The sequence below is a fragment of the Mesocricetus auratus genome, unplaced genomic scaffold, assembly GCF_017639785.1.
Source record: "Mesocricetus auratus isolate SY011 unplaced genomic scaffold, BCM_Maur_2.0 Super-Scaffold_100003, whole genome shotgun sequence".
In the NCBI taxonomy this organism is placed as follows: Eukaryota; Metazoa; Chordata; class Mammalia; order Rodentia; family Cricetidae; genus Mesocricetus; species Mesocricetus auratus.
The window spans coordinates 48,193,417-48,220,613 of record NW_024429188.1 but is presented as its reverse complement, the minus strand read 5'-3'; the positions used below and the strand labels follow the sequence as shown (position 1 = coordinate 48,220,613).

At 48.0% G+C, this 27,197-nt stretch overlaps 3 protein-coding genes across 4 annotated transcripts in view; 1 reads left to right on the top strand and 2 right to left on the bottom strand.

Moving 5' to 3' along the window:
- Positions 1 to 3,171: 3,171 nt before the first annotated feature.
- LOC110342944 (basic proline-rich protein) lies at positions 3,172 to 9,828 on the bottom strand. The gene is made up of 4 exons (XM_040744265.1): positions 9,529 to 9,828; positions 9,016 to 9,046; positions 6,756 to 6,838; positions 3,172 to 5,981 (listed from the first exon to the last, which is right to left on the bottom strand). Exons 1-4 carry the CDS (start codon positions 9,710 to 9,712, stop codon positions 3,532 to 3,534), a joined length of 2,748 nt encoding a protein of 915 aa, XP_040600199.1. The 5' UTR covers positions 9,713 to 9,828; the 3' UTR covers positions 3,172 to 3,531.
- Positions 9,829 to 12,535: 2,707 nt separating this feature from the next.
- LOC121139765 (proline-rich protein 36-like) lies at positions 12,536 to 15,758 on the top strand. Its single transcript, XM_040743749.1, has 2 exons — positions 12,536 to 14,199; positions 15,575 to 15,758. The coding sequence occupies exons 1-2, from the start codon at positions 12,536 to 12,538 to the stop codon at positions 15,756 to 15,758; spliced, it is 1,848 nt and encodes a 615-aa protein (XP_040599683.1).
- A 6,270-nt stretch (positions 15,759 to 22,028) lies between these two features.
- Positions 22,029 to 27,197, bottom strand: part of Ogt (O-linked N-acetylglucosamine (GlcNAc) transferase) — a 41,050-nt gene continuing 35,881 nt past the window's right edge. For both annotated transcript variants that reach the window (XM_040744261.1, XM_040744262.1), the window contains exons 20-22: positions 26,180 to 26,432; positions 25,781 to 25,904; positions 22,029 to 24,255 (exon numbers count right to left, since the gene is read on the bottom strand). In XM_040744261.1, coding sequence (XP_040600195.1) covers positions 24,081 to 24,255; positions 25,781 to 25,904; positions 26,180 to 26,432 — 552 coding nt within the window. In that variant the 3' untranslated portion in view covers positions 22,029 to 24,080. The remainder of the gene's footprint in view (positions 24,256 to 25,780; positions 25,905 to 26,179; positions 26,433 to 27,197) is intronic.

Below are 27,197 nucleotides of genomic sequence, written 5' to 3'. Positions count from 1 at the left end.
CAGAGGCACGCAGATTGCTGTGAATTCAAGGCCAGTATGGTCTACAGAGCAAGTTCCAGGACAAGCTCCAAGCTACAGAGAAACCCTGTCTCAAAAAACAAAACAAAACAAAAAGCAAAAGAAATATGGGTTAATTTAAATTTAAGTGTTTGCTAAGTAACAAACCTGAACTATTATTGGCTGATCATTTACAAGTAATATTGAGTCTTTGTGTTGGTTACTTGAGAAATGGCTGCTGGGAGGGATAAATTCCACCTACACTACACAAGTGTCACATATATGTAGAGAGCCTAGGTCAGTTCCATACATGATCCCTGGTTGTTGGTTCAGACTTTGAGCCCCTATGAGTCCTGGTTAGTTGATTCTATGGCTTCCTTGTGATGTCCTTGACCCTTCTGGCTCCTACAACCCTTCCTTCCTCTGGAAGTGTTTTTTTTTTGGTTCATTTTGTTTTTTGTTTTTTATTTTTAGGAGATAGGCTCTTACCACATAGGCAAGGCTAGCCCCGGAACTCGTGGCAATCATTCTGCCTTATCCTTCCAATTGCTGGGATTTAGCAGATGTGTCATGTGGGAACACCAGACCTTGAGCAGAGACCCACTTCCCCTTCTGCCTGGGAGTAGGCTGCTGTAAGACAATGTTTAGTAAAAACATGTTTACTAAAAACGATACAATAAGTTCCTGGAAAAGGCCTTCCCACGGAAACCGCCCTGACCTCGACCTTGTCCAAAGACTAACCGCACCTTCAAAACCCACACACATCCACCTCTGGTGTCAGAGCAGAACCAGCCAGGGTAGAGGAGAGAGCAGAAGCTTCTCTGGTGGGAGCTTTTCTTGAACCTTTTTGGGGCCTGTTTAAAGTTTTCTTTATATCATTGAACGAGTCTCTGTGTTGTCAATCCCCGACACCCTCCGCACGTTCTCGGACACAGGCCGCGCAGCAGACGTGACAGTGTCACTATACCTGGTTCCATCCCCAAGCACCACAAAACCACAAAAAAATCAAATGTTCACACACACACACACGCTTCTTCAAATATACTTTTAAGATAATTCAGATGTAGTCAGGCTGTGGTGGCACATGTCTTTAATCCCAGCACTAGGGAAGCAGAGGCAGGCGGATCTCTGTGAGTTCAAGGCTAGCCTCATCTACAAATCGAGTTCCAGGACAGCCAGGGCTACACAAAGAAAACCCTGTCTCAAAAAAACAAAAACAAAACAAAAAGATAATTCAGTTGTCACTGTGCATTACTCCTGAATGAAAGTAAAAACAAAGACAAGCCAGGAAGTGGTAATGCATGCCTTTAATTCCAGCACTCGAAAGTAGAGGCAGGTGGATCTCTGTGAGTGCGAGGCCAGCCTGGTTTATAGAGTGAGTTCCAGGGCAGCCTCCAAAGCTACACAGAGAAACCCTCAAAAAAAAGAGAGACAAAATTGAAAAGTGAGATTTTTAAAAGAATCTAAATGAGAAAATATATTGACTTCTATCTTAAGTATTAACATACCTTTGACCCATGCAATCACTTGCTTTTGATAGTTTCCTGTGGCTTAATAAAAAATAAAAGAACTCCAGGCAATCTACCTGACCCTAACACTTTTTTTTCTGAGTCACGAATGCTTTGAAAATTCACAGGATAGCACGGATGTGACTCAGTGGCAGAGTGCTTGGCAGCATGTTCAAAGCTAAGGGTTCTAGCCCCAATCCTGCCAAACAAATCAACACCCAATAATATACACAATAGTAAGGAGAAATGTATTCATGGAAAGCGCCAGAAAAACCTGGAAGACTAACTCCCTACCCCCACCCCGTCCAATCCCAGAACATGTAAGTTCTACTTTCTCCACTCTGATTGCCCTGTTTGTTGATTTTTGAGGTAAAAGTATTAAATAACCCAGATTGGCCTTGAGCTTGATTTGTAGAGGGCAGCCTTGAACTCCTAATTGTCCCGCCTCTGGGATTAATGTGCCATTACATTCAATTGTGTTGGCTTGCATAAGTACAAACTGATGGCCATCTGCCTGTGTCCAGCCTAAAAAGTGCCTTAGTTACATAGTCACCTTTGACCTGAGTTTAAGGACAAAGGAAACCTCAGAGGCCAGAGCTGCTGTGAGATTGAAGGAAGCCTTCTGCCAAGTAATGACTAGGATTTAAGTAGAGCACACAGGCATGGTACTTTGGCTAGAGGGGAGGGGAGCCCACCACGATGACCATGACACGCAGCATCAGCAGGTGACCTCATCACTCTGCATGTGCATGCCCACTTAGGGTCAGAAACTTTCATTTAGCCATACTCCTTCATCCCCTTGGAATCTCCGGTATTCCCTGGACTGATGAACATGCAAAAAATATGCAATCAAATCCCATGCAAATGATCAAAAGAGCAGCACACATACCCAGTCTTGCAATTTTCAACTTTGGCTGCAATGGGTTTCTTCTGAGAAGGCCCTCAACTTTTTCATCCACAATCTATTGAAAGGATAATAGTTTGATTGTACCCTGAAAATTGGTACCATCAAGCAGCTGACAGAAAGGGAAGCTCATGAAGAAAACTCTCCCGGCAGGGTGGTGGTGGGGGCCCACGCCTTTAATCCCAGCACTTGGGAGGCAGAGGCAGGCAGATCTCTGAGTAAGAGGATAGCCTGGGCTACAGAGTGAGTTCTAGGACAATCAGGGCTATACAGAGAAACTCTTGTGTTTAAAAAAGAAAAGAAAAAAGGCTCTCATAGGCAAGCACAGGGCAGCACCTACCAACAAGACTGTGTGGGCAGGCTGCATACTGCTACCTTCTGAGTGACTCCATCTGGGGTCACCAACCACCAGCGGAGAGACCAGAGTAAGATTCTGTCTTGCTGGCCTGGTGGTGAAGCACACCTTTAGTCCCAGCATTTGGGATGCAGAAGCAGGTGGATCTCAGTGAATTCGAGGCCAGCCTAGTCTGCAGAATGAGTGCCAGGACAGCCAGAGCACAGAGAAACTCTGTCTCAAAAAATAAAGATTCTGTCCTGCGTTGAAAGCAAGGTTGCATGACCAACTACAATGCATGCAATCTAAATATTGGTATGATGTACCCCATATTCCCAGCAGCACCTTCACCCGATTTGCAAGCCAAACCTCGCCTTTCACCATCTTCCAGAATCCACAGTACCAATAACTCCAGCCAGAGACTTCACTCAATTTATTTAACATTTATTAAACATGTTACATCCCACTCATGTGGCTAGACCCTCAAGAGAATAAATCATTAAGAGTCCTCTTTAGAACAGACTGAGGGAACAAATTCAGTAAGATGTTACATACAACACTCTAGAAAAACTCTGAAACTGTGAGGAAGGAGTCACTTTAACTTATGGCTGCACAGAAGAATTGACAATTGGCCAGAGTCATGGGGACATGTTGAAGATGACGACCCTTAACATGTCCCCATGACAGGAGACAGGAAATTCAGGGGGAAAGCACTCCAGGGGAACTGAACATATTGGAGCATAAGATGGGCATGAGAGCCCCCACCCCCATTTGCAGAAAGAGCCTTTTTACTTGTGTGGGCGTGCCCTTTTGCCTCTGGGTTTCTTTAATGGCGGGCATTTGGCAGGGTCAGCAGGTTGGTCTGCTACTGTGGGCTCATCAGGAAGACTAGGCTCTGCAGAGGCACTTGGCAGGCTGGGCACATCCTGTGAGATGGCCTGACGACGTCGTTTCCGACGTGACTTAGGAGGTGCCATACATATGAATCTGTTTTTTCTCTTCCTTCTTTGTTGTGCCAACAGAGCTGCAGCCTTTCTCTCCTTGGCCTCTTTGGCTGTAACATTTTGCTCAGGCTCTGGTTCTAGCTCTGGCTCCCCTGTGGGTTCGGGCTCCTGCTTAGGCTCGGGCTCCTGCTCTGTTTCTGGCTCAGACTCCCACTGGGGCTCCGGCTCTGCTTTTGGCTCGGGCTCCCAGTGGGACCCCAGCCCGGGCTCTGTTTCTGGTTCAGTTTCTGGCTCAGGCTCGCACTGGGGCCCAGGCTCTGGCTCTAGCTCTGTTTCTGGCTCGGGCTCCCACTGGGGCCCAGGCTCGGGCTCTGGCTTGGTTTCTGGCTCGGGCTCTAGCTCTGGCTCTGTTTCTGGCTCGGGCTCCCACTGGGGGCCCGGCTCGGGCTCTGGCTCTGCTTCTGTTTCTGGCTCGGGCTCTGGCTCTGCTTCTGTTTCTGGCTCGGGCTCCCACTGGGGCCCAGGCTCGGGCTCTGGCTCTGCTTCTGTTTCTGGCTCGGGCTCCCACTGGGGCCCAGGCTCGGGCTCTGGCTCTGCTTCTGTTTCTGGCTCGGGCTCCCACTGGGGCCCAGGCTCGGGCTCTGCTTCTGTTTCTGGCTCTGGCTCCCACTGGGGCCCAGGCTCTAGCTCTAGCTCTGTTTCTGGCTCGGGCTCCCACTGGGGCCCAGGCTCGGGCTCTGGCTCTGCTTCTGTTTCTGGCTCGGGCTCCCATTGGGGCCCAGGCTCGGGCTCTGGCTCTGCTTCTGTTTCTGGCTCGGGCTCCCACTGGGGCCCAGGCTCTGGCTCTGGCTCTGCTTCTGTTTCTGGCTCGGGCTCCCATTGGGGCCCAGGCTCGGGCTCTGGCTCTGCTTCTGTTTCTGGCTCGGGCTCCCACTGGGGCCCAGGCTCGGGCTCTGGCTCTGCTTCTGTTTTTGGCTCGGGCTCCCACTGGGGCCCAGGCTCGGGCTCTGCTTCTGTTTCTGGCTCTGGCTCCCACTGGGGCCCAGGCTCTAGCTCTAGCTCTGTTTCTGGCTCGGGCTCCCACTGGGGCCCAGGCTCGGGCTCTGGCTCTGCTTCTGTTTCTGGCTCGGGCTCCCACTGGGGCCCAGGCTCCGGCTCCCACTGGGGCCCAGGCTCCGGCTCCCACTGGGGCCCAGGCTCCGGCTCCCACTGGGGCCCAGGCTCCGGCTCCCACTGGGGCCCAGGCTCCGGCTCCCACTGGGGCCCAGGCTCCGGCTCCCACTGGGGCCCTGGCTCCGGCTCCCACTGGGGCCCTGGCTCCGGCTCCCACTGGGGCCCTGGCTCGGGCTCCCACTGGGGCCCTGGCTCGGGCTCCCACTGGGGCCCTGGCTCGGGCTCCCACTGGGGCCCTGGCTCGGGCTCCCACTGGGGCCCTGGCTCGGGCTCCCACTGGGGCCCTGGCTCGGTTTCTGGCTTGGGCTCTAGCTCTGGCTCGGGCTCTGGCTCCCACTGGGACTCTGGCTCTAGCTCTGTTTCTGGTTCAGACTCCCACTGAGGTCCCGGCTCAGGCTCTGGCTTTGTTTCTGGTTCGGGCTCCCACTGGGACTCTGGCTCTGGCTTGGTTTCTGGCTCTGGCTCTGTTTCTGGCTCAGACTCCCACTGAGGTCCCGGCTCAGGTTCTGGCTTGGTGTCTGGCTCTGGCTCAGGCTCCCACTGGGGCCTAGGCTCAGGCTCTGTTTCTGGTTCAGGCTCCCACTGAGGTCCCGGCTCAGGTTCTGGCTCTATTTCTGACTCGGGCTCCCACTGGGGCTCTGGCTCTGGCTTGGTTTCTGGTTCGGGCTCCCACTGGGGCTCAGGCTCAGGCTTGGCTGGCTCAATTTCTGGCTTGGGCTCCCACTGGGACCCTGGCTCTGTTTCTGGCTCAGGCTCGGGTTCTGGCTCAGGTTCGGGTTCCTGCTCGGGCTCCAATTGTGGTTGTTTGGAACTTTCATCAAGATCCCATATTTCACAAACATCAGATGAAGTGGGCTCAGATTCAATACATTCAATCACCTCTTTTTCGGGTATAGGCATTTGGCACTCAACACTGGAATCATCTCTTTTCTTCTCAGCATCCCTCAAATGAGGATTGTCATCATCATCGATAACAATTATTGAAGTCTTCTGAACACTGGAGCCCTCAGTGTTAGAAGAATTGTCAGAGGACTCGTCAGAGGACTCGTCAGAAGATTTGTCAGAAGACTGGTCAGAAGATTGGTCAGAAGACGTGTCAGAAGACGTGTCTGAAGACTCATCTGAAATTCAAGAGACATCTGTAAATACACTCCTTCTACCTACTCTGTACATACAGACATCAGCAGGTTATTGAGCATGAATTAAACTGAAACTGGTTGAGTGATTGAACATTCTGAATCACAGTTAAAAATCATGGTTATAGATTATTTTCCCTCTATTTTGCATTTTACTAAGAGCAATGACAGCTAAACTAGCAATGAAATACTATGCCCACTTTAAAAATCACATTGTCTGAACATGAGGTACTTGCTCAGTTGTTCCCAAACACAAACCTGCTGCCTTGTGCTCTATAGCAAAACAAGGGCAATTGCATCAATAATTATTTAATTAATATCAAGTTAAAGTTCTCTAGCTTAGAAAATTTCTTTATTTAGTCATTATGGCCTGGATGGACTTTTGGAAGATAGATAGCAATTGGCACCTCCCCCAATCACAGTCTCCACCAAGTTGGAAGAAAAGCTGAGTTCTCTTACCCTTGCCTCATCATTGTCATTCTTATTTATAAAGAATGGAAAGAGAGGAAGAGGGAGGAGCAGAGTCTAGGCAGACAGAACTCTACCCAAGTCCTAGGCAGCAGGAAGAGCTGCAACTGTATTAGGAAACAAGGCGTGGGAACCCAGTCATACTTACATCCAGCACATGATAGAAAAAAAAATGATGGCATTGGCTATAAAGTCATCATAAACTAAGAGTGTGCAGAGTCAGATCCTAAAACTGCCACATGTGACAAGGCTTCAGAGCTGAGCTATTACTCTAAGTGAAATGATACTTGCCTTCACTGTTCATTTCACAGATCTTAGCTCTCTTTTTCTCAGGGGGAGAATCAGAATCAGAGTCTGAGTTGATCACCACACAGCTAAGTAATAAAGTGGAAAAAACAAAAGAAAAATATGACCACAATATCCTTCCCTTCAGGGCATTTTCCATATTTTCTATAACAATCAGGATTACTTGTTAAGTTTTGGTTGTTTCCTACACTAATTCTGTTTCCCCCTTCATTGGAACTACAACCTTTCAATCATTCCTAATTTCTCTATACCTTTCCCTTTTCTTACAACCTACCCAAAGGAGGCATCTGTCAGCCACTAAGAGTAAACTGGGCCTTGTCAGAGTGCAAGTACTTAAACAGTTCTGGGGCAGGGAAGAACTCATCGGGGAGCTTATCATTCTTCATCAACTTTCAGAAGAATTTGTGTAAGATTTAAGAGCCATTTAAGCACTTTCTTACTTCAAGAGGGAAGAACCAGGGCACAGTCACAATGTGAACAAAGCAGAAGCAAACTCCAACTGTGTAAAGAATTCAGTGTCTAATGTCTGGGATCCAGTCATGGTCTTCTGGCTCCTCCACTCCTCTAGCTCCACCCACTACGGCCCACACACAGATTGTCTAAGATCATGATGGCTCCACTCCAAGGCTGCTACTGTTCTTGGTGGCTGTCCCATGGAACTGGCATTTCCAAAATGCTGAGGTCTCTTGCTGCAACTGGGCTGCACTTTCACCAACAGCCTCTTCTGGGCTCTCTTGGGGACTTCAGCCCTGCCATACAATACCAAGTCTCAGCTGCTCTCCATGACTTCAAAACCAGTACCACCTGGGTGACTCTTACACTGGTTCTGCTGGCAGCACAAGGTACAACCTTGGCCACCTTTGGAACACCACTTCTGTGTGCTAATTCTAAGAAAACACTTCCCTGAAGATTTTACCTCAACGATGGTACTCTCTTCTTAATCACTGCTAATTTCTCAGTTCTAACTGTTCAGCATCAATTCTCCCAGCAAACAAAAGTTTCATATAGTATGTGGGAATGTGCATGTGCCACAGAACACATATGGAAAACAACTCTGTGAAGTCAATTCTCTTCTTTCACCTTTACATGGATTCTGGTGATCAAACTCAAGTCATGAGGCTTATGTGGCAAGTACCTTAACTCAGTGATCCATCTCCTGGACACGAAACACTTATGATGAAAGAAAAACACTCCAAATACTATATTTTCCTGTATCCACTAGAAATACCAAGGCTAATCTACTTCTACCATGCATCATCTCTTTTAAACTATAAAGTTGATGGGCCTTTGCTATCTATCCTATTTACTGCTTTAGCCTTAAAGAATCTTTCTTTCTTTTTGGTTTTGAGACAGGGTTTCTCTGTGGCTTTGGAGGCTGTCCTGGAACTCACTCTTGTAGACCAGGCTGGTCTTGAACTCACAGAGATCCGCCTGCCTCTGCCTCCCGAATACTTGGATTTAAAGGCATGCACCTTCACCACCCAGCAAGAATCTTTCCTGTCGGCTGGGTTTGATGACACACCCCTTCAATTTCAGTACTCGGGAGACAGAGGAACTCTGAGTTCCAGGACATCCAGAGCTACACAGAGAAGGAAACCCTATCTAAAAAAAAAATGTGTCTTCTATGGGCTCGAGAGATGGTTCAGCAGTTAAGAACACTTGCTCTTTTAAGAAAAGAATTTAATTGGTGGTGGTGGTGGTGGTGTACACCTTTAATCCCAGCACTCGGGAGGCAGAGGCAGGCGGATCTCTGAGTTCGAGACCAGCCTGGTCTACAAGAGCTAGTTCACGGACAACCTCCAAAGCCACAGATAAACCCTGCCTCGAAAAACAAAAAACAAAAAAGCAACAGCTGAACAGTTAAACAATGGCCCAAGGCAAAAATCAGATAGTTTAAAACTGGTTATGAAGTCAAACAACCATCGTGACCCTGTCAGTATCGCGTAGTGTTTGTTCTCAGAGAAAATGTGACATTTACTCTTAAATCTTCTTACCCAGAGCTGGGCTTTGGTGGAGCATGCCTTTAATCCCAGCACTCGGGAGGCAGAGGCAGGCGGATCTATGTGAGTTCGAGGCCAGCCTGGTCTACAAAGTGAGTTCCAGGACAGTCTCCAAAACAATACAGAGAAACCCTGTCTCGAAAAACCAAAAAAAAAAAAAAAAACAAACCAAAAACAAAAACCTTCTTACCCAGAACAACGGGTATTTACTTTTTTTAAGGTAAAGTTTCAACAATTATCCTTACCTAGACCTTTTCTCCAGCAATTCAGACATATCTAAATAAAGGAAAGAAAAAACGTTAGGAAGCATGATAAAACCTAGTATCTCTTGTCTTTTACTCCTGAAAACCAGTTTATAAATTAGAGCTAGTAAAATTTACATTTCCCTAAAACTGTGGATATAGGTCAGTGGTAGAACACTTGCCTAGCACACCTTGGGCTCTATGTCCAACAATGGAAAGAAAACCAAAGAAAGGAAGAGAGGGAGGAAGATGGAAGGGAGAAAATTTATAGCCCCCAAAAAGACTGAGAGGGACTGAAAGAAGACTCAGGAACCAAAAAAGGGGTAAACAACACATAAAGAAAACATGAAGATCTGCTCTTGACAGCAGGGAAATAAACTTCATTTCAGCAACCCAGAGAGAACACTAGAGGGGGCAAACCAAGGACCAGATCAAGTCAACTGTCCCAAATCTCATTTCAGTCAACTCTGCAAAGATGCTTGATGTGCATTAGTGTTGAAAGCGGGCTCTACTTACAGGCTTCACAGTCTTCATCACTGCTGCTGCTGCTTGAATCCATGGTAAGAATAAACTGGGGGGAAAAAGAGGCTTTTAAAGTGAGAGCTACCAACAACACAGGCCATAAAATATCAAAACTCTCCAATAAATACTGACAAAGCTTCCAAAATGCAAGGTCAGAAGATACTTTAAGAGTGTACATGTAGCTGGGTGTTGGTGGCACACGCCTTTAATCCCAGCACTCAGGAGAGGCAGGTGGATCTCTGAGTTCCAGGCCAGCCTGGTCTACAAAGCGAGTTCCAAGACAGCCTCCAAGACAATACAGAGAAACCCTGTCTCGAAAAACCAAAAAAAAAAAAAAAAAAAAAAGAGAGCGTATGTGTGTCCAGGCTGGTCTATAGCAAAACCTTATCTCAAAACTAAAATAGTAATAATGTATTAAATGTATTAGATTAGACCCCGGGCTGGCTTTAAACCCCATGTAATGGAACAAGACCTTGAAGCTTTTATCCTTCTGCCTCCCCCTTCTCAAGGACTGGGATTACAGTAGTATGTCTGAAAAAGCAACAGGCACTTTTAACTGCTATGCCATCCCTCAAGTCCCTATACACACATCTTTAAAAGACACATATACAACTACATTCAAATAAATGTACAATGTGCAGTTTTCAAAAATATGGAGATGTTTCCAAAGTGAACAGTGAGGTATTAACTCACTCAGAACTCTCCAACTATGCTAATAAGTCTGCTGTAAGATGGCTCACCTAGACTCCCACAAAACACGCTCTTGAGCGGTAGTTATAACCAGAAATTAGCTGTCCTCTCTCTTCTCTACCCCTATGGTACCATCACTTCTTATCCTCTGAGCCACTTTTCCAGCCCCAGTACCATCACCTCTGCCTATCACATTTTTAAAACACATTTTTAATCACAATTCACTGTAATTATCTACATACATGTTTCAATGTGCTACCCTAAATAGCAAGCAACACTAGGACTTGGAAGTATTATGTGTTTAATTTTGGTCAATACAAATAACTGATGCATGAATAAATATCAAGATCAAGGAGTGGTTCTAAAATCAGGTGGCTCATGTATATAGTCTTAACACTTAGAAAGCTAATGGAGGATGATTGCTACAAGTTCCAGACCAGCCTTAGATATACTGACAGTTTGTTCCACGATATTTTTAGCTATGGAGTGATTTTAAAGCGATTTTTTAAAAAAAGCAATTAACATTTTTTAAATTCTAAAAAAAATGACAGTGATACCCCCCCATTATTTATGATGATCTACTCTTCGTCACTAAAGTACAAGGCTTTAAAAGGTTGTTTTCAATTTTTTTGAGACAAGAGTTTCCCTGCGTAGCTTTGGAGGCTGTCCTGAAATTAGCTCTTGTAGACCATGCTGGCCTTGAACTCATAGAGATCAGCCTGCCTCTGCCTCCCAAAGTGCTGGGATTAAAGGCGTGCGCCACCACCATTGCCTAGCTAATGTTTTTAAAATTTTTATTTATGTGTACATGTCTCTGTGTGTACCTATGCCACAGTTGTATGGCTGCCCACAAAGGTGTAGTGGCAAGCATCTTAGCACTCAGGAGGCTGAGGGAAGAGCTGAGCTTAATGCCAGTGTGATCTAAGTGAAGTACTAAGTTCCAGGACAGTCAGACTATACAAAGACCACCACAAAAATAAACAAAAAAGAAACAAGTTTGGCCTTTTATTCCCAGCACTCACAGGCAGAAGCAAGCAGAATTTTTTGAGTTTGGGGTCAGTGTAGTCTACATAGTGAGTTCCAGGCCAGCCAGAGCTACCCGGTCAGAGCCTTCCCAAAAATACAAATTTTTAAAAATAAAGAAGAAATTAAATAAGATAACTTTTTGAGTTTAGGAAAAAATACTAGTAGTGGAATTGTTGACGAAGATTGTGAATATTTAACGTGGGGCAATGTGGCCCTCATCACTAATCCTAGAAGTGAGGAAAAGGTAGGTGGAGATCTGTGTTGAGACCTAAGAGCTTCAGGCCAGTAAGGGCCACATAGTGAGATCCTGCACCAGAAATTTGGTAGAGGTATGGATATTTAAAATACTGGAACTTCTTAACTATCCTCTTAAAAGTTCAGTTAATATTCTACTCAATTCTATGAAGTTGCCTACTTCCTTACACATTTGCCAATACTATATATTACCAAACTCCTTTTCTAAGTGTTCCACTCTGAATTACATAGTTAGCCATTTAATGTTATTTTGCTCATTTATTAGAAAATTAATCATGGTAGTATATAGTATAGCTCTGTTATCCCAGCAGAAGGATCACTGTAAATTTGAGGACAGCCTGTGCTATATAGTGAGTAGCAGACCAGTCACGGGATTAAAAATGTGGGCAACCACCACCCAGCACTGTGAACACAATGTAAAATACATATATTTATTAGAGAATCTTTGTCTCTAAGGACACCTGGAATCAGCAGTTGGAGACATAACCTGGATAACAAAATCAAACTAAATATAAAATAGCCGGACAGGTGAGATGACTCAGAGTTAAAGGCAAACTGAGTCCAAACCCCAAAACACATTTTATAAAGATAGGAGAGCACCAAATCTACAGAATTACCCAAAACTCCACCATGAAAGTACACTCAGTCATACGCGATACTTAATTAAGAGGGTTTTGTCTTGTTTTTGGTTTTCCAGTCAGGGTTTCCTCTGCGACATCAAATTCAAGAGATTTGCCTACCTCTCCCTCAGAGGGCTGGAATTGAAAGTGTGCACACCAGGACCAAGCAAGAAAATTGTAAAATTATTTATTTTTAAAATGTATTGGTGATTGTGAGTCACCATGTATATAGCCCCTTAAACCACTTCAAGTGCCACGTTAATGAGGTATTAAGAAAATTTAGCCTAGTTTTATTTCAACCAGGTAATCTTGTAACTATTAATTGCTCAACCCCTATTCTCCAACAAGCTGCTCAAGGCATCACACTCTAAGTGAACTTTCCCGGTGGCTTGGGGTTAAGCACTCTCACCATGGTCCCCCTGCACTCCCTCTCCCAAAAGTCGCGCCCCCCCCCCAGTCACTCATCCCGGCCCTCTATTCCAGCTCTCAGCAGCCGCCCCGCCCACCAGTCCCTCTCAGACTCTCGGCCCCGCCTCCTGTTCCCGCTCTCGGCAGCCGCCCCGCCCACCAGTCCCTCTCAGACTCTCGGCCCCGCCTCCTGTTCCCGCTCTCGGCAGCCGCCCCGCCCACCAGTTCCTCTCAGACTGTCGGCCCCGCCTCCTGTTCCCGCTCTCGGCAGCCGCCCCGCCCACCAGTCCCTCTCAGACTCTCGGCCATGCCTTCTGCTCCCTCTCAGCAGCCGCCCCGCCCACCAGTTCCTCTCAGACTCTCGGCCCCGCCCACCAGTCCCCCTCAGACTCTCGGCCCCGCCTTCTGCTCCCTCTCAGCAGCCGCCCCGCCCACCAGCCCCTCTCAGACTCTCGGCCCCGCCCACCAGTCCCTCTCAGACTCTCGGCCATGCCTTCTGTTCCCGCTCTAGGCAGCCGCCCCGCCCACCAGCCCCTCTCAGACTCTCGGCCCCGCCCACCAGTCCCTCTCAGACTCTCGGCCATGCCTTCTGCTCCCTCTCAGCAGCCGCCCCGCCCACCAGCCCCTCTCAGACTCTGGGCCCCGCCCACCAGTCCCTCTCAGACTCTCGGCCATGCCTTCTGGTCCCTCTCGGCAACCGCCCCGCCCACCAGCCCCTCTCAGACTCTCGGCCCCGCCCACCAGTCCCTCTCAGACTCTCGGCCCCGCCTTCTGCTCCCTCTCGGCAGCCGCCCCGCCCACCAGCCCCTCTCAGACTCTCGGCCCCGCCCACCAGTCCCTCTCAGACTCTCGGCCATGCCTTCTGTTCCCGCTCTAGGCAGCCGCCCCGCCCACCAGCCCCTCTCAGACTCTCGGCCCCGCCCACCAGTCCCTCTCAGACTCTCGGCCATGCCTTCTGCTCCCTCTCAGCAGCCGCCCCGCCCACCAGCCCCTCTCAGACTCTGGGCCCCGCCCACCAGTCCCTCTCAGACTCTCGGCCATGCCTTCTGGTCCCTCTCGGCAACCGCCCCGCCCACCAGCCCCTCTCAGACTCTCGGCCCCGCCTTCTGCTCCCTCTCGGCAGCCGCCCCGCCCACCAGCCCCTCTCAGACTCTCGGCCCCGCCCACCAGTCCCTCTCAGACTCTCGGCCATGCCTTCTGTTCCCGCTCTAGGCAGCCGCCCCGCCCACCAGCCCCTCTCAGACTCTCGGCCCCGCCCACCAGTCCCTCTCAGACTCTCGGCCATGCCTTCTGCTCCCTCTCAGCAGCCGCCCCGCCCACCAGCCCCTCTCAGACTCTCTGCCATGTCCTTCACTTCCACCAGCCATGCCACCCCGCCCCATACTCCCCCAGCCACTTCCTCCCTGTGTCCTGCCCCAGCTCTTCTGTCCTGTTCCCTCTTGCGGGTTGCCCCGCCTCCTAATCACTCAAGCCACTTGGCCCTGCTTTCTGTTCCCCCTTGTCCTGTCCTCTATTCCTCCCCGCACCGATGCCCTCAGCCACTCCGCCCAGGCCGCTGCCCCTCTCAGACTCTCGGCCCCGCCCACCAGTCCCTCTCAGACTCTCGGCCCCGCCTTCTGCTCCCTCTCAGCAGCCGCTCCGCCCACCAGTCCCTCTCAGACTCTCGGCCCCGCCTTCTGCTCCCTCTCAGCAGCCGCCCCGCCCACCAGTTCCTCTCAGACTCTCGGCCCCGCCCACCAGTCCCTCTCAGACTCTCGGCCCCGCCTTCTGCTCCCTCTCAGCAGCCGCCCCGCCCACCAGCCCCTCTCAGACTCTCGGCCCCGCCCACCAGTCCCCCTCAGACTCTCGGCCATGCCTTCTCCCTCTCGGCAGCCGCCCCGCCCACCAGTTCCTCTCAGACTCTCGGCCCCGCCCACCAGTCCCTCTCAGACTCTCGGCCATGCCTTCTGGTCCCTCTCGGCAGCCGCCCCGCCCACCAGTTCCTCTCAGACTCTCGGCCCCGCCCACCAGTCCCTCTCAGACTCTCGGCCATGCCTTCTGGTCCCTCTCGGCAGCCGCCCCGCCCACCAGTTCCTCTCAGACTCTCGGCCCCGCCCACCAGTCCCTCTCAGACTCTCGGCCATGCCTTCTGGTCCCTCTCGGCAGCCGCCCCGCCCACCAGCCCCTCTCAGACTCTCGGCCCCGCCCACCAGTCCCTCTCAGACTCTCGGCCATGCCTTCTGCTCCCTCTCAGCAGCCGCCCCGCCCACCAGTCCCTCTCAGACTCTCGGCCATGCCTTCTGGTCCCTCTGGGCAGCCGCCCCGCCCACCAGTTCCTCTCAGACTCTCGGCCCCGCCCACCAGTCCCTCTCAGACTCTCGGCCCCGCCTTCTGCTCCCTCTCAGCAGCCGCCCCGCCCACCAGTCCCTCTCAGACTCTCGGCCATGCCTTCTCCCTCTCGGCAGCCGCCCCGCCCACCAGTTCCTCTCAGACTCTCGGCCCCGCCCACCAGTCCCTCTCAGACTCTCGGCCATGCCTTCTGCTCCCTCTCGGCAGCCGCCCCGCCCACCAGTTCCTCTCAGACTCTCGGCCCCGCCCACCAGTCCCTCTCAGACTCTCGGCCATGCCTTCTGCTCCCTCTCAGCAGCCGCCCCGCCCACCAGCCCCTCTCAGACTCTCTGCCATGTCCTTCAATTCCACCAGCCATGCCACCCCGCCCCATACTCCCCCAGCCACTTCCTCCCTGTGTCCTGCCCCAGCTCTTCTGTCCTGTTCCCTCTTGCGGGTTGCCCCGCCTCCTAATCACTCAAGCCACTTGGCCCTGCTTTCTGTTCCCCCTTGTGCTGTCCTCTATTCCTCCCCGCACCGGTGCCCTCAGCCACTCCGCCCAGGCCGCTGCCCCTCTCAGACTCTCGGCCCCGCCCACCAGTCCCCCTCAGACTCTCGGCCCCGCCTTCTGCTCCCTCTCAGCAGCCGCCCCGCCCACCAGTTCCTCTCAGACTCTCGGCCCCGCCCACCAGTCCCTCTCAGACTCTCGGCCATGCCTTCTGTTCCCGCTCTAGGCAGCCGCCCCGCCCACCAGCCCCTCTCAGACTCTCGGCCCCGCCCACCAGTCCCTCTCAGACTCTCGGCCATGCCTTCTGCTCCCTCTCAGCAGCCGCCCCGCCCACCAGCCCCTCTCAGACTCTGGGCCCCGCCCACCAGTCCCTCTCAGACTCTCGGCCATGCCTTCTGTTCCCGCTCTAGGCAGCCGCCCCGCCCACCAGCCCCTCTCAGACTCTCGGCCCCGCCCACCAGTCCCTCTCAGACTCTCGGCCATGCCTTCTGTTCCCGCTCTAGGCAGCCGCCCCGCCCACCAGCCCCTCTCAGACTCTCGGCCCCGCCCACCAGTCCCTCTCAGACTCTCGGCCCCGCCTTCTGCTCCCTCTCAGCAGCCGCCCCGCCCACCAGTTCCTCTCAGACTCTCGGCCCCGCCCACCAGTCCCTCTCAGACTCTCGGCCATGCCTTCAGTTCCCGCTCTAGGCAGCCGCCCCGCCCACCAGCCCCTCTCAGACTCTCGGCCCCGCCCACCAGTCCCTCTCAGACTCTCGGCCATGCCTTCTGCTCCCTCTCAGCAGCCGCCCCGCCCACCAGTCCCTCTCAGACTCTCGGCCATGCCTTCTGGTCCCTCTGGGCAGCCGCCCCGCCCACCAGTTCCTCTCAGACTCTCGGCCCCGCCCACCAGTCCCTCTCAGACTCTCGGCCCCGCCTTCTGCTCCCTCTCAGCAGCCGCCCCGCCCACCAGTCCCTCTCAGACTCTCGGCCATGCCTTCTCCCTCTCGGCAGCCGCCCCGCCCACCAGTTCCTCTCAGACTCTCGGCCCCGCCCACCAGTCCCTCTCAGACTCTCGGCCATGCCTTCTGCTCCCTCTCGGCAGCCGCCCCGCCCACCAGTTCCTCTCAGACTCTCGGCCCCGCCCACCAGTCCCTCTCAGACTCTCGGCCATGCCTTCTGCTCCCTCTCAGCAGCCGCCCCGCCCACCAGCCCCTCTCAGACTCTCTGCCATGTCCTTCAATTCCACCAGCCATGCCACCCCGCCCCATACTCCCCCAGCCACTTCCTCCCTGTGTCCTGCCCCAGCTCTTCTGTCCTGTTCCCTCTTGCGGGTTGCCCCGCCTCCTAATCACTCAAGCCACTTGGCCCTGCTTTCTGTTCCCCCTTGTGCTGTCCTCTATTCCTCCCCGCACCGGTGCCCTCAGCCACTCCGCCCAGGCCGCTGCTCCAGCTCTTGTGAGCCACTTCTGCCTCTGCTCCTGGTAGCAACTTTCTCATCCTGCTCAACAGTTACCTCGTCCTCCGCTTATGCCACGCCCCACTCAGCTTTGTAACCTTCCCATTGGCTGCGCAGTCAGACACTCTCACAGGCTTCAGAACTCTCCAACCATCCAAAGAGATTCTGCTCCTCTTCCTGCCCTGCCCACTGTTCTCAGTTTCATGGAAACTTCTAGAAAACAAAGCTGGTACTTCAAATCTGCTTCTAGAAGCTTCCAAAAACTTCGACACCTGCCCCTTCTGCTAGTATACTGTCATTGGTTCAAATCTCTCCCCTCAGAATTTCCTGCACCTGACTCAACCTCAGCTTATTCCCCTGCCCACTCGGGCCTCTCTAAGCGTGTGGCACTGTGCACCACAAGCTGCGCCATTGTAGCACATACCAAATGAAGACTGTGCACAAGGATGTCGCTACTGTCCCACACCCAACCTCCAACTGGTATCCCACCAACCACTATTACCACCTGTTTTGAACGTGCTAGTCACTTGGCCCACCGTTTGGAGCCGCCAACCACCCACTCCGGGACCTTCTACTCAAACCCACTCAGGGGTTTCAGTCCAGGTCTCACCAACACCACCACCCCGCCCCTAAGGCTTTAACGAAGCTTTCCTACTTCCTTTCCTACTTCGTTAGTTCTTTTCGGTAGTGCCGGGGATCAAACCCAAGTCCTTCTGCATTGCTGGTGACCACCTCAGCTAACATTATGGTCCTTGTCCAACCGCACTTTTTCTGAGAGGAAAAAATGGTCCCAAAGTTCCCATGTTCACAGACAGAATCCAAGGTATACTGTAGTAGTGTTTTTAGTTAAATCCCCTACACTGAGACCACTGCCCTCCTTAGCCCACCATTTTCATACCTGCTTCCGAAGCGCCTGGCGTTCGTTACAGCCACTACCATCTCCTGAGCGTATATGCAACGGCCGCCTGGCACAGCGCCTTTTATAGGGCGCTGCCCCCAGGCAAGATGGCAGCTGACATGTTCCCGCCTTTCCTGTACCCACCTATCACGTGTGATCTTGTTCTGTTGCTATGCACTTGTTACATCAACTTCCGGAACCAGGTATTACTTGTCACGGAAGTGCGTCATTTCAATATAGACCTGTAAACCAAAACCCATTCTCGAACAACCTCAGCCGCTAACAGCCCATTTTGTTTTTGAGATCTGCCTTTGAAATACTGGGATTACACATGTAAAGCCACCATGTCTGGCTTCTTTTTGAGTGACAGAAAAAAACTGAATTCTTTAAAATGTGAAAATTTGAAGGCTACTTTTCTCGAACTTTCATTAGCTGCCATTTTGTTTTTTGGAGGGGCGGGGCTTGGGATTATTTTTTTGGTTTGGGGATTTTATTCCCGTTTTTCCCCCCCTGGTTTTTCCTTTGCCGTTTTTCCCCGTTTTTTCGGTTTTACCCCTTTTCTTTTTTCCTGTTTTTTTTCCTCTTTTTGTTTTTATACCCGTTTTTTTCTTTTCTTCCCCCCCCCCCCCCAAGACAAAGTTTCTCTACATAGCAGCACCTGTCCTGGAACTCACTCTGTAGACCAGACTGGGATTATTAAATGCATGCTCCTCCACCACCCGACTGACCAAATCTTTTAAAATTTTGTCTACCTGAGCGCTGACCAAAAGGACCATCTAGTCCCCACAATAACAGCAAGAAGCAACCCAAAAACATCTTAGCAACAGTGAACTGTGGTGCAGCCATCCAGAATTGTTTGACCCTGGAGAAAAAAAATGGGAGTATGGTTACTTAAACTTTATCGTGCCCATTTCAAACGCACCAAGAATGACAACTGCTTTTCATACTTTACCTTTCTCTGGCAGACATCTATATTGGACACACAATACATAGGAAACATCCTATGCTTTTATTTGCCTGTCTAGGCATTGTTCCAGGTGGTTCATGTGGGCTTTAAACTGACACCTTGCAAAATATACCTTTAATTCCAGCACTTGGAGGGAGCCATATCTCTTGAGTTTCAGGCCAACCTGGGCTACAGAGTTGAGCTCTAGAACAGTCACATAGTAATATCCTGTCTTGCAGAGAAAAAGAGTACATGAGGGGATGGAGAGGGTTGGTACAGTGGTTAAGAGCATTATTCTTACAGAAGATTCAGGTTCAATTCCCAGCACCCAAACAGTGGCTTACAACCCTCTATAAATCAAATTTCAGAGACTGAGTCACTCTTCTGAACTCCTTATATATTGTTTACATACATGCAATAAATACATACATGTAAACAAACCCCATATTTGTAAAAGAAATAAAATTAATAAATAAATGAAAGACTTAAAACAAAAAAGTATATATAAGATATAAACAAGTCACTGCCTCTCAGGAAGCTGAGACCAAAGAATGTCTTGAACCTAGGAGCACAGGAGCCCACCTGAACAACAAAAGGCAAGTCTTGTCTGTAAACAATTAAAAATTCAGTGTTAGGGCCTGGGAAGATGGTTTGGCAAGTAAAATGCTTGCTGGACAAGCATGAAAATAAGAGCACGGCGCCTCTTTAATCTCAGTGCTTGGAGATAGGGCCAGGTAGGTCAAAGATGGAAATGGTAGGATCCAGGCATTGGTGGCACAGGCATTAAATCCCAGCACTGGGAAGGCAGAGGCAGGAGGATCTCTGTGAGTTCAAGGCCAGCCTGGCCTACAGAGCAAGTTCCAGGACAGCCTCCAAAACAATACAGAGAAACCCTGTCTCGAAAAACCAAAAAAGATGGAAATAGTAGGTTAGAAATAAGATGGAGTCTCAGAGAAAGACACCTGATATCCTGATATCCACACATACATAAACATACATATACTATACATCTAAGCTTTTAAAAAATAAAAATGTAGGACTGGAGAAATGGCTCAGCTGTTGAAGGCACTGACTGCTCTTCCAGTGAACCCAGGTTCAATTCCCAGCACCCACATGGCTGTCACAATCATCTGTAACTCCAACTCCGGGGAAGCCAACATCCTCTTTGAGCCCGTCAGTATCACAAACATCTAGGTTTGTGAACATGCATGCAAAGCACCAATGCAATGTCAGTGCTCACATTTCAAGAGACCAAACAACTACAAAGTGGCATAGGTAGAGTTCACGTGTATAACAGCACTAATTCCAAAACATAAATAAGCTTCCTAAACTGAGAGTAATAGTTACTTTCTCCTCCTTAAAAATGGAGATCCCTTGACTATGTGGATTAGATGTATAGGTTAAGAACCTAAATGAAGCCTGGGCAGTGGTGGCGCAGGCATTTAATCCCAGCACTTGGGAAGCAGAGGCAGGTGGATCTATGTGAGTTTGAGACCAGCCTGGTCTACAGAGTGACAGCCTCCAAAATACAGAGAAATCCTGTCTCTCAAAACAGAAAGAAAGAAAGAAAGAAAGAAAGAGAGAGAGAGAGAGAGAGAGAGAGAGAGAGAGAGAGAGAGAGAGAGAGAGAGAGAGAGGGAGGGAGGGAGGGAGGGAGGGAGGAGGGAGGGGGGGAGGGAGGGAGGGAGGGAGGGAGGGAGGGAGGGAGGGAGGAAGGAAGGAAGGAAGGAAGGAAGGAAGGAAGGAAGGAAGGAAGGAAGGAAGGAAGGAAGGGACGGAAGGACGGACCTAAATGGTAAGAATAAGAAACACAAGCCAAATGTTGCTTCAGAGGGGGAGGAATGGTTCAAGGCTAGTCTGAGCAATTTCCTGAAACTGCCTCAACAACAAAAAGCTTCAATAAAAGTTAGGATTCAAATTAAATCTTTATAAAGTTCACCCAGATACAGTGGCACGTACCTGTAATTCCAGGTCAGGAAGCTGAAGCAAAAAGTTAAGTTTGAAGCCAGCCAGAGCTATGTAGTGAGACCAGGTCAACAAAATATAAGCAGCACAAGGCGGCACGTGCTTACAATCTCTTTAACATCAGCACACTGGAAGCAGAAGCAGGAGAACCTGAAGCTCAAGGCCAGCCTTGGTTACATGGCATCATGTCTAAAACTGCAAAGGAAGTTAAAATTCAGTTCAGCAATTACAAAAGTTTATTTAATCTATTCAAAAAAAAACTTAGACTGAAAGCAGGAGACACTGAATATGAGATAATGATGCACTCTTAATAACTAGATTTAGTGACTAGTTGACTTCATCCCACAATACATAGTGATAAGGACAACCTCTCTTCCTATACCACATTTTTTTGTTTGAGACAGGGCTTCACTACATAGTCTGGAATGTCCTTTAACCTCCAGTAATTCTCCTTTCTCAGCCTACCTACCAGTGCTAGGATTTACAGTTGTTGAGTGAGAACACACAGACCCCAACACTATTAATCATTGCGACCCACATTACCCAGATCCCAAAAAACACAAATCTCATTATGGCTTTGGGGGCATAATAAAATTGTTAAGTAAATTCTATGAAATTTTACTTAATATTACTTACATATTTAAAAATATTTTATTGTATGTATGGGTTTTGTTTGCATGTATGTCTATGCACCATCTTAATACATATATTTTTCATTTGTGTTCTACATGTATATCACTGCACCACGTGCACACCTGGTGCCCAAGGAAGCCAAAAGAGGATAACGGATCCCCTGGATTAGTTACAAATTGCCAAGTAGGAGTTGGGAATCAAACCGGGCCCTCTGGAAGTGCACCATCTCTCCAACCCCAAATGTTTCACTTTGTCTCTGGAGAAAAGTATAAGCCAAACTGTCCAGGGTACAGGGAAAAGGCGTGCTGTCTGTAAATAACGCATAAAGAAAGCGTATATGGTCTGTACCCATAGCTCACTATTTATGTACTTGCCAGACATGCCTAAGGCCCTCTCTCTGTTCAATCACCAAAATGGAAGGTAAACAAGACTGACCTGACCCCCAAGCTGGGTGATAGTATACACCTTTAATCCCAACACCTGGGAGGCAGAGGCCAGCCTGGTCAACAGAGTGAGTTCCAGGACAGGCAGGAATGTTACACAGAGATGAACCCTGTTTCAAAAAACCAGCCAAACAAAAAAAGACCCACAAAAGCATATATGGGTAATTGGGGCTCTACTGCCCCTTTAATGGATTATTGAGTATCTCCTATCCTCCCAGACTTGGCTGAGAAAACCAAGTTAATTCCTAACATCACACCTAAAACAGGTAAACACTTCCTGGTTGAGCTGTTTTTGAGCTATTCAAGCATAGGTTTCATCAGTGATACTCAACACAATGAGACAAAATACATCAAGCCATATTAAGGGGAAATCATCCATTTATTGTTTAAAGACCGCAAGACAACATCTGAATTTCTGGAGCACAATTTAAATGCTTTACTTTTTCAATAAAGCAGAGTATAATAGAAAAAAAAACACAAATTAGTTTCCAGTAATATCTATAACTATCTGAATTAAGTCTTCCACAGACATGTTACCTGGAAATAAAAGCCTATTACAGTAAGCAAAGCTTCAACCAGAGTGGCTACTTTTCGTGCCAGGAAAAATTTCATCCCTATAGGAGGAATGATGTGCTATGTAAAATGGCCACAGCCTTAGCGGCACAGGAAGTCTATTATCCAAGCCCACGTTTAGTAGTTCAGTGAATTTTGAAAATCAGTTTACCTGTAACCATGCTGGCAACCTTTAACTGATATTTATTCAGTTAAAAATAAATTAAGAAATCCCTTAACTGGTGTTCCTTGATTTACATTACTAAAGGTACACAGTTCATTACAATGTAATTCTGCTTCAGAATCACACATGAGACTCCTTACTTAGGTTTTAACTAGTAGTAAGAATCACAAATTCAAGTTCTTAATTATCAACTTGTCAGCTAAGGTACATTCAGGCAAGAGCTGCAACTACAGAATAGGTGCACTGCCTAGGTGCTTTGAAAAGATAATCTAGAGCACTACAAACAGACAAAACTGATCCATGACTGGAGAGTCTAAGTGCAGTAAGTAGAGCAGTACAAACATAGTCAGATGTCGGCTTGTTTGTTTAAGCCTCAAGCCTTTATTGAAATGCATTTTTTACCACCAAGAATTCAAGCTCCAGGAGGGTAAATAAAGTCTAACTTGTACCCTAAACCAAGTAGTGATATAAATTCAGTACTACCACGACTGAATCCATAGACTTAGAGATTAAGTCCAGAAGATATATACTAAAACAGTCTGAAAAATAACTGCTTGTATAGAGATGGTCCTGCAGAGCTTTTACCTCTAAATCTGTTGGTGAACATTATTTAATGTACTGGAGATAACTGCAACTTACTAATCAAATATTTGAACACTTATACTTACCTGGGATTTCATTTCTGCTGAAAGAAATAGGAAGAACAGGACTCACTTTAAAATAAAACAAACTTTAGAAAGGAAGGTAAAAATCTTATCACACTATCACTTTTGGAAGCAGCATAGGAGGGGCAGTCAAGGGCTTAAACACTGGAGAAATAGGTAAAAACTAGACAAAAGATCTACATTATTATCAACAACAGTACCACAACTGTGCCCTTCATGATTAATATTCACTCCTAGGAATTTTCATTTGGCACCAGATGGTGTGTTTACGAAAAACACTCTGGGATGTTTGAAACAAGACTTGGTTTGTTAGCAGTCACAGGAGAATTTCTAAAGGGAGGTGGGGGGAAAAGAAATAATTGAAAAACCTTGAGTCACCATCTAAATCAACAAAAAAAAAGCACTGACAGCAGCAAGCATTAGGTCAGACACTAAAATGACTGATATAGGCTCAAGTGGTTTATAAAACCTATAAAAAGACTACACCAGCAAGGTCCCTGTCACCCTGTCAGAGTTCAGACACTAAAACAGGAAGCAACATTTTACTTTAAAACCTTATCTCAGAAGAATCAAAATCACTTCACATGAGTTTAAAAATACCTGAAAGCAAACATTTTTAAAAGGTCCAATACCCAAAATATAAAGAAAAAAAAAGTATCAGAAGACTTGATCAATCCATGGAATCACAAAACAGCTGGTCAATGTCTATCTCCCTCCACACACATTAAGCATCCCATAGAAGACCAAGGGAGACCAGACCTTCCAGACCTCTGTACCATGTGCTTGCTGCAAAACTCTACAGAGATTCCTTGTGAAATAGCAGTTTCTTATCTCTTGTCTCTCCCTATCATGCAGGAAGCAAGTCTGGCTGTGCTATTCTATTATCGTTATATATCATCCATCTGCAACACAGTACTGTACAGATAAGCACGAAGCATATTATCTAGTTCCCTTTCCCCCACAAGGTCGAGGCTCAGGTACAGGGGTAATCCTCCTGTGCGCAGTCTTTATTCAGGCTGACTCAGTGACTTCAGCAGGCTTAATCATGTGGTCAGGTTTGTTGCCAGCTGCATAATGCTCCCACATCTGCAGATAGAGTCGCTCTAATTCCATGGTGTATTGTTTGGTGTTGAACAAAGGGCTAGATATTCTCTGTTTCCAGACTTTGCCACGAATTTTCTTCAGGCTAGGTAATAAAAACAAAGAGAACCAATTTTACAAATCAGAACAAAAACTCAGAACTAGACCCTATAAATACCTAGTCATTTTTGTGGAAGAATAATATAAAAAATAATAATTCTTAAAAGGGCAGTAGTGGCACATGCCTTTAATTCCAGCACTTGGGAGACAGAGGCAGGCAGATCTGGTTTACAGATAGAGTTCCAGGACAGCCAGGACTATTACACAGAGAAACCTTGTCTCGAAAAACCAAAAATAATACTTTTTTCTGATTGGCCTGTCAACACAAACATCTGGGAAGAGGTAACCTCAAGTGAGAAATTCCATCCATCAGATTGGTCTATGGGCATGTCTGCAGGGCATTTTCTTGATTAATGTCAGAGGACCCAGGCCAATATGGGCAGTGCCACCCCTAACAAGCATGCTGAGCAAGTCATGGGGAGCAAGCAACCAAGTAGAGCTCCTCCATTTCTGTGCTCCAATTCTTGCCTTGGCATCCCTTCATGATGAACTGTGATAGGGATATGTAAGTCAAATAAACTCTTTCCTATCCAAGTTGATTTTGGTCATGGGGTTTAACATAGCATCAGAAATATATTGAAAGCTGGCTATCCATTGGTTAGGCTCAACCAAACTGTATTCATATTAGTATTAATGCTTCCTTTCAAATAACAAAGCAGATCCTATAGACTCTATTTGTATATTTGGGTATTTATGCATGTGTTTGTGTATGCATATAACGGCCAGAGGACAATGACTGGCCTTGAACTCACAGAGGTTGCCTGTCTCTGCCTCCCAAGTGCTTGGATTAAAGATGTGGGTCAAGCCGGGCAGTGGTGGTGCACGCTTTTAATCCCAGCACTCGGGAGGCAGAGGCAGGTGGTTCTCTGTGAGTTCGAGACCAGCCTGGTCTACAAGAGCTAGTTCCAGGACAGCCTCCAAAGCCACAGAGAAACCCTGTCTTGAAAAACCAAAAATAAACAAAAAGATGTGGGTCAATAATTGCCTATCAGAAAAAATTAATGCATTAAACATTAAAACATTGAATGAGTGTAGCTCCATTTACCTTAGCATGATCCCTCTAATTTCCACTCATTTTCAGGCAACTAAGTTTTTTCATGCCTTTTTTGTTGGTGGTGGTGGTGTTTTTTAAAACTCCACTGTGAAAAAGTCGAATATTAGGCTCAACATCTGACACTTTTGAAAGTTCTTTATTAAAGTTTAGTGATGCCGGGCGTTGGTGGCGCACGCCTTTAATCCCAGCACTCGGGAGGCAGAGGCAGGCGGATCTCTGTGAGTTCGAGGCCAGGCTGGTCTACAAAGTGAGTTCCAGGACAGCCTCCAAAGCCACAGAGAAACCCTGTCTCGAAAAACCAAAAATAAATAAATAAATAAAGTTTAGTGATTACTTGAGAGTTTAGATCATGCCCCCCCATCAAGAGCGCATACAACTTAATTCATCTAGTTTATATCACTACGGCTTTATTTTAGCCACATTCTCACATATAGTTTGCTCCTGACATTTTACTTACTATTCTAGATCAGTTCCCAATTTCACAGCTATGTCTTCATATTCTTGTCTGCTTTTAGCAATGAGTTCAAGACATCCTAGGCAAGTGAGCTGAGAAGCTGCAACCCGAGAGGCAAGAGTCTCTCCTAGAAGGTAAACATAGTAATTGCACATCTTAGAACTGTAAGTCACACAGTCATCAATGTTAATTGCATTTAAGTATCCACACAGTCCAGACAAAGAGGATGGTGCTAGGTATTTAGGCTTGAATAAGTCCCATCTTCTATCATCCCGCCTTAATTATACTTTTCGTACATACCATTTCACCTTCAAGTACTCCTCTTGACCCAAACAAAAAATTAAAGATGATGCATGATTTATGAGCCATGATTAAGAAGGATGCATGATTTGAGCCACGTACCTGGCATAGTCACCATGGGTGTTCCTGCCCAGAGAACATCCATCCCTGTAGTGTGTCCGTTACATAAGGGAGTGTCCAGGCAGACATCAGCCAGCTGACCTCTCCTGACATGCTCCTCTTTAGGAGCCACAGGTGAAAAAATAATACGGTTCTGGGGAAGGCCCATATTTTGTGCATATTGTTGAATATTGGGTTCTCCTACTGCTGGAAAACGCAACAGCCAAAGCACGCTATTAGGTACACGTTTCAGAATCTTTGGGGGAAAAAAAAGGGGGGGATGAGAAGATTAATAGTAGTACATCTGCCCTTTCCCAAAATCATTCTACTTGACTTTATTCTTTACATTAAGAAGCATACTTGAGATGTGGTGATGTAGCTCAGTTGGGATAGTATGCCTAGCACTCACAAAGTACGGTGACTGACCCCTAATACCACCTAACCTAGGCAATGTGACACACACATATAATCCTAGCGGAAGTGCAGCAGGAAGTTCCTAAATTCAAGGAGACCTGGCTCAAACAAATGAAGGAGCCTGCTTGGAACATAGATAGATCCTTCCTTCAAAGGGATGAAATGAATTCAATCATTTGAGTTACTCCTTTTCTCTTAGCTGTCCCCAGAGAGTCTGAGGACAGAGAAAAGAATCAGAACACAAAAGCCAAATTACTAACAGGAACAATCAGAGGCAAGTGTATCTGGCAGGAACTAATATAGGTAGTAGTCTTTGTTAAAAATGGGAATTTGAGCCGGGCGTTGGTGGCGCACGCCTTTAATCCCAGCACTCGGGAGGCAGAGGCAGGCGGATCTCTTGTGAGTTCGAGGCCGGCCTGGTCTACAAAGTGAGTTCCAGGACAGCCTCCAAAGCTACAGAGAAACCCTGTCTCGAAAAACCAAAAAAAAAAAAAAAAAAAAAGGGAATTTGGGTGCCTTTTGTGTTTGCTTTTTTAACTTACATTTTTAAAAAGTCTTTTGGCTATTCCATATATATTTTTGGAAGGAGTCATTTCCCACTCCATTT